The sequence below is a fragment of the Eptatretus burgeri genome, chromosome 17, assembly GCF_056783735.1.
Source record: "Eptatretus burgeri isolate ZD-2024b chromosome 17, Ebu_testis_v1, whole genome shotgun sequence".
Lineage (NCBI taxonomy): Eukaryota > Metazoa > Chordata > Myxini > Myxiniformes > Myxinidae > Eptatretus > Eptatretus burgeri.
In genome coordinates, this window is record NC_140977.1 from 47,399,048 (window position 1) to 47,411,709 (window position 12,662).

Here is a 12,662-nt window from a genome sequence, read left to right on the forward strand (position 1 = left end):
GTAACAGCCTCCACTCTTCTGGGAAGGCCTTCCACTAGATGTTGGAACATTGCTGCGAGGATTTGCTTCCATTCAGCCACAAGAGCATTGGTGAGGTCGAGCACTGATGTTGGGCGATTAGGTCTTCCTCACAGTCGACGTCCCAATTTATCCCAAAGGTGTTCAATGGGGTTGAGGTCAGGGCTCTGTGCAGGCCAGTCAAGTTCTTCCACACCGATCTCGCCAAACCATTTCTGAATGGACCTCGCTTTGTGCACATGGGTATTGTCATGCTGAAACAGGAAAGGGCCTTCTCCAAAGTGTTGCCACAAAGTTGGAAGCACAGAATCATCTAGAATGTCATTGTATGCTGTAGCGTGAAGATTTCCCTTCACTCGAACAAAAAGGGGCCTAGCCCGAACCATGAAAAACAGCCCCAGACCATTATTCCTTCAAACTTTACAGTTGGCACGATGTATTCGGGCAGGTTGTGTTCTCCTGGCATCCACCAAACCTAGATTCGTCCGTCGGACTGCCAGATGGTGAAGCCTGATTCATCACTCCAGAGAACGTGTTTCCACTGCTCCAGAGTCCAATGGTGGTGAGATTTACACCACTCCAGCAGACACTTGGCATTGCGATCTTAGGCTTGTGTGCGGCTGCTCGGCCATGGAAACCCATTTCATGAAGCTCTTGACGAACAGTGCTTGTGCTGATGTTGCTTCCAGAGTCAGTTTGGAACTCCGTAGTGAGTGTTGCAACCGATGACAGATGATTTTTCTGCACTGCACCCTTCAGCACTCGGCGATCCTGTTCTGTGAGCTTGTGGAGTCTACCATGTCACAGCTGAGCTGTTGTTGCTCCAAGACGTTTCCACTTCACAATAACAGCACTTTTAGGTGACTGGGGTAGCTCGAGCAGGGCAGAAATTTGACGAACTGACTTGTTGGAAAGGATGCATCCAATGAAGGTGCCACGTTGAAAGTCACTGAGCTCTTCATTCCGGCCCATTCTCCTGCCAATGTTTGTCTATGGAGATCGCGTGGCTGTGTGCTTGATTTTATACACCTGTCAGCAATGGATGTGGCTGAAATAGCCAAATCCACTAATAAGAAGGGATGTCTGCATACTTTTGACCATGTAGTGTACTTTGCTTGGGGCTTTTAGTTAAGTCTTCAATTCTCAATCCATTCACTTATTTTATTTACTTTTCACACATGAACCCTGTCATGTATGCAAGTACACCAGACCAGTGACGCTACCAAAGGAGCAGGAGGAATGCATACCACTGCAGTCTCATTTGCATACGTGTGCCATTTCCCCATTCTCATTTATTCAAGGTCATCTGCCATCTGCTTGGAAATCGGCAAACATTACCACCCTGCACAAAGAAGGTGCAAAAACAGATCCCTGCAACGACAGACCAATTAGCCTTCTCTCAATCATCAGCAAGGTTATGGAATCCATCATCGCTTCTGACATTAAATCCTTCCTCTTATCCAATGGCTTGATTTTTGATCATCCGTTTGGATTCAGACCAGGTCGGTCTACTCTGGATATGCTGCTTCTGTTCTCCCAACAATGGATGGAGGTTCTCAATGCCGGCCATGAAATCTGAGCCATATCCCTCGACATATTGCGTGCCTTCGATACGGTTTGGCACCCTGCCCTGCTCACCAAACTCTCTCTTCCTCTGGTATCCATGGACATCTCCACTCGTGACTCACAGACTTCCTCTCCTGTCGCAGCCAACGTGTGGCCCCAAATGGAGTTCTCTCATCCCCTCGTCCTGTCCAGGCTGGAGTTCCTCAAGGCAGCGTTCTGGGCCCTGTTCTTTTTCTGGTTTTCATCAATGATCTCTCTGACTCTGGAAGATCCTCTTTATCTCTTTGATGATGACTCCACCCTTTGTCGTACCATCTGTCATCCCTTAGATTGGCAAGCAGCAGCTTCTTCGCTCTCTGCACATCTGAATAAAATCACAAACTGGTCCAACATGTGGAACATGTCTTCCAATCCTGACAAATCTCACACTCTCACTATATCTCTCCGAAAGGACCATCTGGCAAACCCCCATCTACTTTCTCGACAATCCTCTGGAAGAAGTCCTTTCATTCAAGCTTCTGGGTCTCACTATCTGCCATGACCTTTCCTGGGAAAGCCACATTTCCAACCTGGCCTCCAAAGCCAGTCGCCGACTGGGAAAATCCTCCATCGTGCAAAGTCCTTCCTTGGCACACCTGAGCTCTTGACCACATACAAAGCTTTCATCCACAACCTGATGGAGTACTGCTCTCCCCTCTGGGCTGGTGCTCCCGCCTTTTTTTTTATTTTTTTATTTTTGTATACCTTGGTCGAGGCTCGTATGAGAGCTAACACACAACTCACAGCAAGGAGGCATGAGACAAGAGGGGCGGGAGTGGAAGGGACAAAACATTGGGGAACAGACACAGGTGAACTGTGGAAGGGAGAGGGATGGGGATGGGACGGGGAACATGGCGAGGAGAAGATGGACATTACAGGGACTTTCAGGAAGGAAAGCAGGAGAATTGAAGGAAGTGGGCTTGGGTGGATTATCGGGGGTAGAAAAGATCGAGGATTTGGATGGGGGAAGATAAGAGGTGGTGGTGAACAGCTGTTTTGAAAGCCTGGAGGGAAGAATGGGAAAGAATAGAGTGAGGAAGTTTATTCCAAAGGCGGGAAAAAAGAGGAATGAAAGAGTGAAGATGAGCAGTGATTCGTGATTTTGGTAGTTTTACCAGAAGGGGGTTGTTGGCGGACCTTGAGCGCCCTGTGGAAATGTGGTTGGGACAAATCGCAGAGAGAGCAGGGGGCAAGGCTGGAGAGGAGTCGGTAGAAGACAGAAAGACCACCGACCAACCTGCGGTGATTGAGTGAGAGGCCCAAAGACTCAGCTTCATTGCGGGAGATGCCAATGATCTTAAAAGCCCTGGTTTCGACAGCGTGAAGTCGAGAAAGGTGGGAGGCAGGAGCACCAGCCCAGAGGGGAGAGCAGTACTCCATCAGGCTACGGACAAAAGCTTTGTAAGTAGTCAGGAGCTCAAGAGGGCCGAGGAAGGACTTTGCACGACGGAGGATTCCCAGTCGGCGACTGGCTTTTGAGGCAAGGTTGGAAATGTGACTTTCCCAGGAAAGGTCATGGCAGATAGTGAGACCCAGAAGCTTGTAAGAAAAGACTTCTTCCAGAGGATTGTTGAGAAAGTGGATGGGGGGGTTTTGTAAACGGTCCTTTTGAAGAGACATAGTGAGAGTGTGAGATTTGTGTGGATTGAAAGACATGTTCCACGTGTTGGACCAGTTTGTGATTTTATCCAGATCTGCAGTGAGCGAAGAAGCTGCTGCTTGCCGGTCTGAGGGATGACAGATGGTACGGCAGAGGGTGGAGTCATCGGCAAAGAGAAATAGAGGATTTTCCAGAGAGTCCGAGAGATCATTGATGAAAACCAGAAAAAGAACAGGGCCCAGAACGCTACCTTGAGGAACTCCAGCCTGCACAGGAAGAGGGGATGAAAGAACTCCATTTAGGGCCACACGTTGACTGCGACAGGAGAGGAAGTCTGCGAGCCATGAGTGGAGATGGCCTTGAATACCATGGGAAGAGAGTTTGGTGAGTAGGGCAGGGTGCCAGACTGTGTCAAAAGCACGTGATATGTCCAGGGATACGGCTCGGATTTCCTGTCTGGCATTGAGGACCTCCATCCATTGATGGGAGAGCAGTAGCAGCATATCCAGGGTAGAGTGACCTGGTCTGAAACCAAATTGATGATTGGAAATCAAGCCATTGGAGAAGAGGAAGGATTTCATGTCTGAAGCGATGATGGATTCCATAACCTTGCTGATGATTGGGAGAAGGCTGATTGGTCTGTAGTTACAGGGATCTGTTTTTGCACCTTTTTATGCAGGGCAGTGATGTTAGCAGATTTCCAAGCAGATGGCAGATGACCTTGATCAAATGAGAGGGTGAATAGAACAGAGAGAGGGTGAGCAAGAGCAGAAGAGCAGGCTTTGAGGACACGTGGGCTGATGCCGTCTGGACCGGTTGCAGAATCTGACTCGAGGTTTGAAAGCAAGCTCTCCACCTTGTCAGGAGAAAAGGATACAGAGTCCAGGGACAGTTGGGTGCGACTGGGTAAAGTGGGTAGAGATAGTGATGGGTTTGGGACACAAGATTTAGCTGCAAACACCGAGTTTAGACATTCAGCTTTATAACGTGTGGAATCAGCAGTGCTGCCTCTCACCTTTCTCAGTTTCACGCTGCGGAAACCAAGGCATTTAGGATCATTGGTATCTCCCGTGATGAGGCTGAGTCTTTCGGTCTCTCACTCTCTCAGTGCAGGCAGGTCGGTGGTCTTTCTGTCTTCTACCGTCTCCTCTCCAGCCTCAGCCCTTCCCACCCCCCCCCCCCCGCTCTGTCTGAGATATGTTCCTCCCATATTTCTGAAAGGTGCTAAAGGTCCGCCAGCAACCCCACTCTTCCCTCCAGGTCTTCAAAACAGCTGTTCACCACCATCTCTTATCTTCCCCCATCCAAAACCACGATCTTTTCTACCCCATGTTAATCCACACCAAACCCACCTCTTTCAAAGTCCCTGCTTTCCTTCCTCAAAGTCCCTGTAGTGTCCATCTTGTTTACCCCGTGTATCCCGCCCCATCCCTTTCCCTTCCACAGATATCATGCCTCTGTTCCCCACTGTTTTTTCCTTCCCTCTTCTGCTCCTCTTGTCTCCTGATCCCCTTGTGCATTTCTGTGTCTTAGCTCTCATACAAGCCTCGACAGTGTATCGAAAAAAAATTAAAAATAAATATATATATATATATATATATATATATATATATATTTGTGTGTGTATATATATATATATATATATACATATATATATATATATATATATATATATATATATATATATATATATATATATATATATATATATATATATATATATATATATATATATATATATATATATATATATATATATATATATATATATATATATATATATGTATATACCACCACTCCAAGATCCAAATCTCAACCTCCTTTTACAGCTCACCCAAACTCATTAATCAGAAACCAAATGACAAGGTGGTGCTCACTCATATTGGCCTTAATGATTGAAACTAGATACGGGCCTGGTTGCTTCCTGTATCCCAGGTCGCACGCACGCACGCACGCACGCACACCAACCCTCCAGGCAAGCCCCAAAACTGATGGAGAATTGTGTCGATAATACATTTCACCCTTTCTTTTATTTTTTGTTAAGGAGTTCTTTGGTTGTTTGCTGAGAGTTTTACACGTAGATGACTAGCAATTGTAACCCCAACCTGGAGAACCATGGATTTCGAGTCGTTCATTTTGTGTGTCATTTAAAGAGGGTTTTGTTTCTCTGCAGATCCTATTGTGGTGGTGAAGGTGGAGCCTGAACCTTCAGATGTTTCTCCCTCACAAGGTAAGAATCCATAATAACATTGTTCATTAACTTTTGTGAAAGACATATTTTTCCATTTCTTCCCCAAAGTATTGGGACAGCACACACTACGAGAAAGGAACCTACATGTGCACGTTTTCCTCACAATTCAAAACAACGTGTTAATTATGAAGACGTTCATCTATTGAAACCTGGTACAGCATTTCATCGAGCTGCCACAACATTAAACGGCTGATGGACTTTCAATGTGGAATGGTAATTCCATGCCGGGGGTTCACAACATTTCTCTCACAATGGCCCTGCTCAAGTCGAGTTTGGGTGTGGTCCTGATTGTGTGAAAGATAACACGTCATTCTAATGTTGGACGAAAAGGCAGTGCCATTTCTTTCACACATTTGGTCAGAAGAACCTTGAAACAAGGAAATGGTGCAATATTTTGTTTCATATAAGGTAGTATAGGTACAAAATGTGAATGACGGTGTCCAAGCTGTTCTTGCTATGAAAAGTGCCTGAAATCGAAGAAAGGACCTAGTCTGAAAACGCATTCAAAAACTTGTTCCTGTCCCAATACTTTTGATAAGATAATCTATGTTCCAAATGTTTTGGCAGAACGGAGTGGATTCACAACTTTGCTGCTTTGGCTCTTTATTCCTTTCTGAAACGAGTCCAGATTCAAGCATTTGCTTTGATATGGATGTTCCTCATTGTTGAAAAGGGAAGCTGAATCAATTCTACCACATTCATTTTTTCCGGTAATCGTTTTTTTTTATTTTTTTTTTTCAAATAACTTCGAGGCTTGTGGAGGAGCTCGAACAGAGAACAAAACAGGACATGACAGAACAAAAGGAGCAGTCGAAAGAGGGGTTGGGGTGGGGAATGCACCAACAGCAGGTTTGAAGGACACAATAGAGGGAGACTTGGACAAGTAAGCGATAAGGGGTAGGGGAGGACACGCAAGCAAACATTCAGGAAAGATAAACTGGAAATTTGGAAAGACGTGAGCTTGGGAGGGTTGATGGGGGTAGAAATGATCTGGTTTTGATTTCGGGGGTGGGGGGTGATCTGTGATGGTGATGAACAGCTGTCTTGAAGACCTGGATGAAAGTTGGTTCTACAGGTGGGGAAAAAAGAGAAACGAATAAGTGGAGGTGTTTCGCAGGAAGGGGGTTGAAGGTGAACCCCCATGCGCCTGCAGAAACCTGGGAGGGAGGGGGAGATGAAGCAAACAGGGCCGCAGATTCAAGACCAGAAAGGAGTCGGAAGAAGACAAAGACCACTGACCTGTCGGCGATGCGGACGTGATAGGCCCATAGACTCAGCTTCATCACAGAAAATTCCAATGACATTGAATCTTGGTTTCCATGGCATCATGCTGAGCAATGTGTGAGCCACGGCTGCCATTCCAGAGGGGAGAGCATTCTTCCATGAAGCTGTGGATGAAGGTTTTGCAGGTGGATAAGAGTTCAGCTGTGCCGAGGCAGGCCTTTGTATGATGGAGGATGCCTTGTCGGCGAATGGCTTTGGAGGTCTGCTTTGAAATATGTTTTGCCTTCGAAGGATCATTGCTAATGGTGAGACCCAGAAGCTTGAATGAAAGGACTTCGTCAAGAGGATTGTTGAGAAAAAGATGAGGGTTAGGATTAGGGATTTGTCAGGAGGGAAATACATTTTCCAAGTGTTTGAATAGCTTTGTGGTTCTATCAAGGTCTCAAGAGAGGGAAGACTCTGCTGCCAGCCTATGTGAAGGGGTGAGGGATGTGAAGGCAGAGGATGGAGTAATCGCTGAAGGGATAAAGAGGATTTTTTCCAGAGTCAGAACACTGTCTTGGGCACTCAACTCTCATACTCGTAGGTGATCGCTGGTATCTTCAAATAATGATCTCTTATCATTCTTTGAAGATAGTCAGTTTTGTAAAATGTAACATCTGTAAGAATGTGGAATCTTAGTCATAGCTCCATTTGTAAGTAACAGAAAGGCATTCACCATCTTTGGGTGTTTCACAATCAGGACATTCATTTCAAAGAACTCAAACGGGAAACCTTGATCAGCAAATTGATGAACTCACACTTTCAAGCACAGGATGAAGGAAAGGCTTTCTCTGGTAACATTCGGGTGAGTCTTTCATTCAAATACTTACCTGTGCCGGATGAGGTGTGACCCATAGAAGAAAGCACCATGTCTGATACAGTTCCAATGTAAAAATAATTTGATCCAGATGATGAACACCTTCTGTATTCAGTCTTCAAGACCCTGTTTTGGCCTGATATAGGATTCTGTGCAGGTAAAACAGGAGCAGTGGATGCTGGATGTCTCCATTGGATTTCAAGTGATGTTCATGTGAAGGAAGAACTGAGTGAAAATTCTCTCTCTGTCGATGGTGAGTTCCGTGAGGCTTGTGTTTACAACCGGTTCTTTGTGATACTTTCCTGCATTTCACTCCATTATTTATATTGCTGAAGTCTCAGGAACAGGAAGATCATTCCTGTTTTGAATAAGAGCATGGTTTATTATCATAAATAGTTGGGGATGAGGTCCTGTCTCCTTAAAATGATCCTCATGGCTTAGTCGAGCTCATCTGGGAATCAATCTAGTAGCCTTATGTTGAACCTGCTCTTTGACAGCTATGTCCATCCTCAGATGTGGTGACCAAAACTGTTCACAATATTCTATCCTGGCACGGTGCTGTCTGCTTATCTCCCGTATCTGTTACAACCCCCAGATTAGTCTCCTGTGTGACACCCTCTGCGATTGCCCCTTGCATCATGTAATCTCCATTTTCATTATTGCTACCCATCCTCATCACCTTGCATTTATTTATGTTAAACTGCATGTGCCAATCTTTTTCCCAATCTATTGAAGTATCTTGATGTTCCTGAATTTGATCACCACCCTTTCAACCATCTACCTTACCTCCAACATTTGAGTCATCTACAAATTTGAGTTATCCCAACAATCCAAATCATTGATGTAAATTAAGAGTAGTAATGGCCCCAGTACCAATCCCTGAGGTATCCCACGACTTACTTCATCCCAGCCAGCCATCCTCCCACTCTCAGCCACTCTTTGCTTCCCATCACTAATCCAGTTTCCAATCCGATTAGCTACTCTACCAGCCACACCACAAACCATCACTACAGCTAACAACCTCCTATATTATACCATATCACATGCTTTCTGAAAATGTAGATGCACTTTAAGCACTGCCCTTCCCTCATCCACCCAATCAGAAACTACTTTGGAGAACTCCAAAAAAATTGTCGTACAACATCTCATTTTGGTAATTCCATGCTGACTTCCTTTAATTTGTTTGACATTATTCAAATATTTCCCAATCCATTCCTTAATGTCTCCAACAACTTTCCCACAACTATAGTTCTCTAATTGTTATCTGGATCCTTTTTTAAATAACGGTGTTACTTTTGCTATTCACACATCCTCTGGTACCTGATCTGACTCAAAGTAGCTATTAAAGTTATCCCCTAATAAAATGCTTATATGTTCTGCTACCTTCTTCAATGTACTAGGATGCATATTGTCCAGTCCTGGAGCTTTATTATCCCTTAATTTTTCTCGCTGTTTCTTCACTTCCTCCACTCCAGCTTGGATCTCTCTAAAAGCCCTCTCAACATGGAGATAGATTCTCTCCAACTTTGGAAGTTCCCCTAACTGTTCCCAGATAAATGTAGATGCAAAATAACTATTCAATAAGGCTGCCATCTCACCCTCATCGTTCACTAATTCTCATGGGCCCACACTCCTCTTCACCCCTTCCTTATATCTTATCTACTTACACTGGAAGGGCACTCAGTAGAGCGCATACCCTCCCCCCCCCCACACACACACATAATGCCTGATCTACGAGAACATATCAGGCCCAATACATTTTTGAGATATCGTGCGATATATCGTTTTTGCCTCCTTTCTCTCAATGGTGAAGAATCACTTAAAAAATTCGAGTCGTCGGATCCGGATCTGGATCTTCACCAAAATCTAATCAGTTCGTCCTTGTTACACACCCAACCTGTCCACAAAATTTCATCCGGATCCATTCACAACTTTTTGAGATATCCTGCACACAAACAAACAGGCAGGGAAGGGTGAAAACATAACCTCCTTCACCTTCGATGGTGGAGCTAATAATATCTAGCTGTTATGTTTCATATTCTTGGCTATTTCTAGTTTCACATTCCCTTTTGGCCTGCCGGGTTGTTTTCTTGACAAATCTGTTTTCTCAATTATAGACGCGAGTCAGACTCGAGTTGTGTTGTTACCCCGCGCATGTGACGCGAAAAGTGAGGTTAAGCAATTGGTTCGCTTTATCTCTGTCTGTATGTCTGTCTACAAACATCGGTTTAGGAATGAGGAACAACTGAATTTCAATTGAATGTTGTATTTTGAACATGAATTGTCAAACAAAGCAGTAGTTTGGCTCTGGATTTGTCCTGATCACACATGTACAGCGAGGACTGAGATTTTTTTTTTTTTACTGTTTTTCTGGCAATCAAACACAATTGAAAATCATTCCAACAGGAAACACTGTTTTTAGTGATGTCATAAATGGACACAAACAGCACGCACAAATAACTAATGTAACGTGTTAAATAAGGTGGTGTAAAAGTCATTGCGTCAATGGCAGTAAACTTCCGAAAAAGGTTTCTTTTTATTGTTTTTTTTTTTTTTTTTCCTTCAACTTTTAAAATCTTTTTTTTAATTTCAATTGAATTATTTATTCGAACAATGTATTACTAAAATCGACTTTTTGGTACTTTCAAAAACCTTCCGTTTCGCAGTACTGGGACAAAATATTCATGCCTCGAGGGCAGAGTAACTATGAGAAAATCTGACAATCAGCCTTTATGCCATCATACCCTGAGGGCAGAATAACTGTGTGAGATTCTGATAAATATGGTGTCGCAAAGTGCTGTTTGTTTAGTGCATATTTTTCTCAAAGATTGTTCCAAAATCGTCATTGTCTCAGAGTAGTTGGCAGAAGGTTTGTAATTACGCAAATGCATGGACAAAGCTCAATGGCGATTATATTAAAAAAAAAAAAACCTCATCTCAACAGAGCATCGTCAGCTTTGGAATGTTGTGTTTGACCCATCGGCTTTGTACTGTTACCATCATGTCTGTTGTGCAAGGTTCACAAAGGAAACGTACATAGATCGTCCTCGGAAGCGCAATGTGAGTTTACCTCTTTCGGCCTGTATCTTCACACCTTACTGGAATATACGTTCTCTGCATCCGACACATTTGCTTCTTGAAGGTTGCCAATTTCTCTGATGCAGATCACCCTCTCATTTCCTCTATCCAATCTAAAGCTTCTAAATTACTTCTCATACCCTCAAGGTTTGCCGTTCTAAAATCTAACAACCTTGCACCACTGTCCCATGCTTCACATCTCAACAAGAGAGTAGTACTTACTACAATGTGGTTGTCGTGTATTGATGTTTCGGTTGATCAATGACGAGGATTGCAAACGATCTGATATGTTTATTACAGCCGTCCTGTAACGCACAGGGCTCGGCTCGATTCGTTCATCCAACCGGAAGTGACAACACCACTTCCGTGTCTAACACATAAAGGTCAGCTGTGTCGCATCTGAAGTGTACATATTACATTAACATTATTCCAATAAAATACACAGGAACAGTTGCGAAAACAAAACAACAACTTCATGGCTCAAATGAAAACAAGCTGGGGGTTTAACCATCCTGCGGGTCGTCATACAATTGGTTGGACGAGACGCATTGTATGGAATACATCTAGTGGTAGGATGACTTTCCTTGATGCGCACTGAGTCGTCGGCACAAAACCGTCGGAATGGTCAGCGAGTGATTGGCTGATTGGAGCAGGTATGGGACAGAAACATCAGAACTACACTGTGACAAACGAGAACTACTGGTGTATTCACTCGATGGGGGCTGTGTGTTAGGAAGGGTCTCCCGAATGTGAACAATATTTCGGCAATATGACTGGCCGTTAGGTGATTGCAGTAGGTATGATCTTGGTTTCTCACAACGTGATACAACAGTATCTAGCTCCCAAATATCAGATCTCTGATTCTGAACACGCACACATTGGCGTGCTGATCATGGGAAAACTTCTGATATCACTGACAATTTACAAGCTCATCATTGACAGTCTTATAGGGGTCAAGAGTGTTCACAATATGGGTCAGTACAATAGATTTGAACTTCTTGCCCATGAGCAATCGTGCTGGACTATTCAGCGCATGACTGATCGGTGTCGAACGCCATGCGAGGAGGGAAAGTCTGGAGTCAGTCGATGTGTGTTTACACTTCTTAAGGGTCTCTTTTGGATAGTTTTTACGTTGCGTTCAATAAGGCCATTTGACTGAGCATACAGGGGACATGACGCCACAACATCAAAATTCCTTGCTTTTGCAAGGGCTCGAAACTCAGCACAATCAGAGTGTCCACCATTATCACTCACGAGGCAATCAGGTATGCCAAACTCGGAGAAAATACCCTGAAGACATCAAATAACAACATTGCTCAGGCACGGATCAGGAAGTCATCGTACAACAGGAAACTTTGAATAGTAATTGCACAGAATTAATCATTGAGTGCCATCAGCTTGGTATCGATCAGCAGCAAGCTTACTCCACAACCTTAACGGAACCTCATGCTGGAGAAATGGCTCTGAACTCTGACGTTTGTTATCTCTGGCAGGTTTGGCAACTACTGACAATATAATCAATATCCCTTTTGATGTTGGGCCAGAATACGGTAGGGATGACATTCCCGAGAAGCTTTGTCTTCTCGCGATCGAAGTGCCCCGAGTGGAGCTTTTGAAGAATTTTGCGTTGTAAATGTTTCGTGATAATAACTCGCCCTTCCTCGAGAATAAATCAATTTTCAACTGACGGTTCATCGTGACAGCTCCAGAACCCCCTAAGGGGCTCTGGTATGTCTTTCATGTGATCAGGCCAGCCATTGATGATGTCATGAAGTCGACTAAGATCTGGGTCATGGAGCGTTTCTTGCTATAGAATTTGAACCTTCTCTGACGAAAATCGGGCAAGGTCCACACATAGATCAAGCTCGATTGCGCAGGTGTTGTTCGGACTCGGTAAGCGAGAGAGTCCATCCATGGGTTGATTGTCGATGCCCTTGTGATGATTGATGGTGAAGTATCCCTGCATACGCACCAACATCCTTTGAAGATGTGGAGGTGCCGTGGCAAGCTGCTTCTCCACAATCATG

At 44.3% G+C, this 12,662-nt stretch overlaps 1 protein-coding gene across 1 annotated transcript in view; it reads left to right on the forward strand.

Moving 5' to 3' along the window:
- The window catches only part of LOC147010005 (uncharacterized), a 55,696-nt gene that overhangs the window by 3,357 nt on the left and 39,677 nt on the right, over window positions 1-12,662 (forward strand). Inside the window, exons 3-4 of the mRNA XM_085861220.1 lie at window positions 5,397-5,453; window positions 7,715-7,810. Coding sequence (XP_085717346.1) covers window positions 5,397-5,453; window positions 7,715-7,810 — 153 coding nt within the window. The remainder of the gene's footprint in view (window positions 1-5,396; window positions 5,454-7,714; window positions 7,811-12,662) is intronic.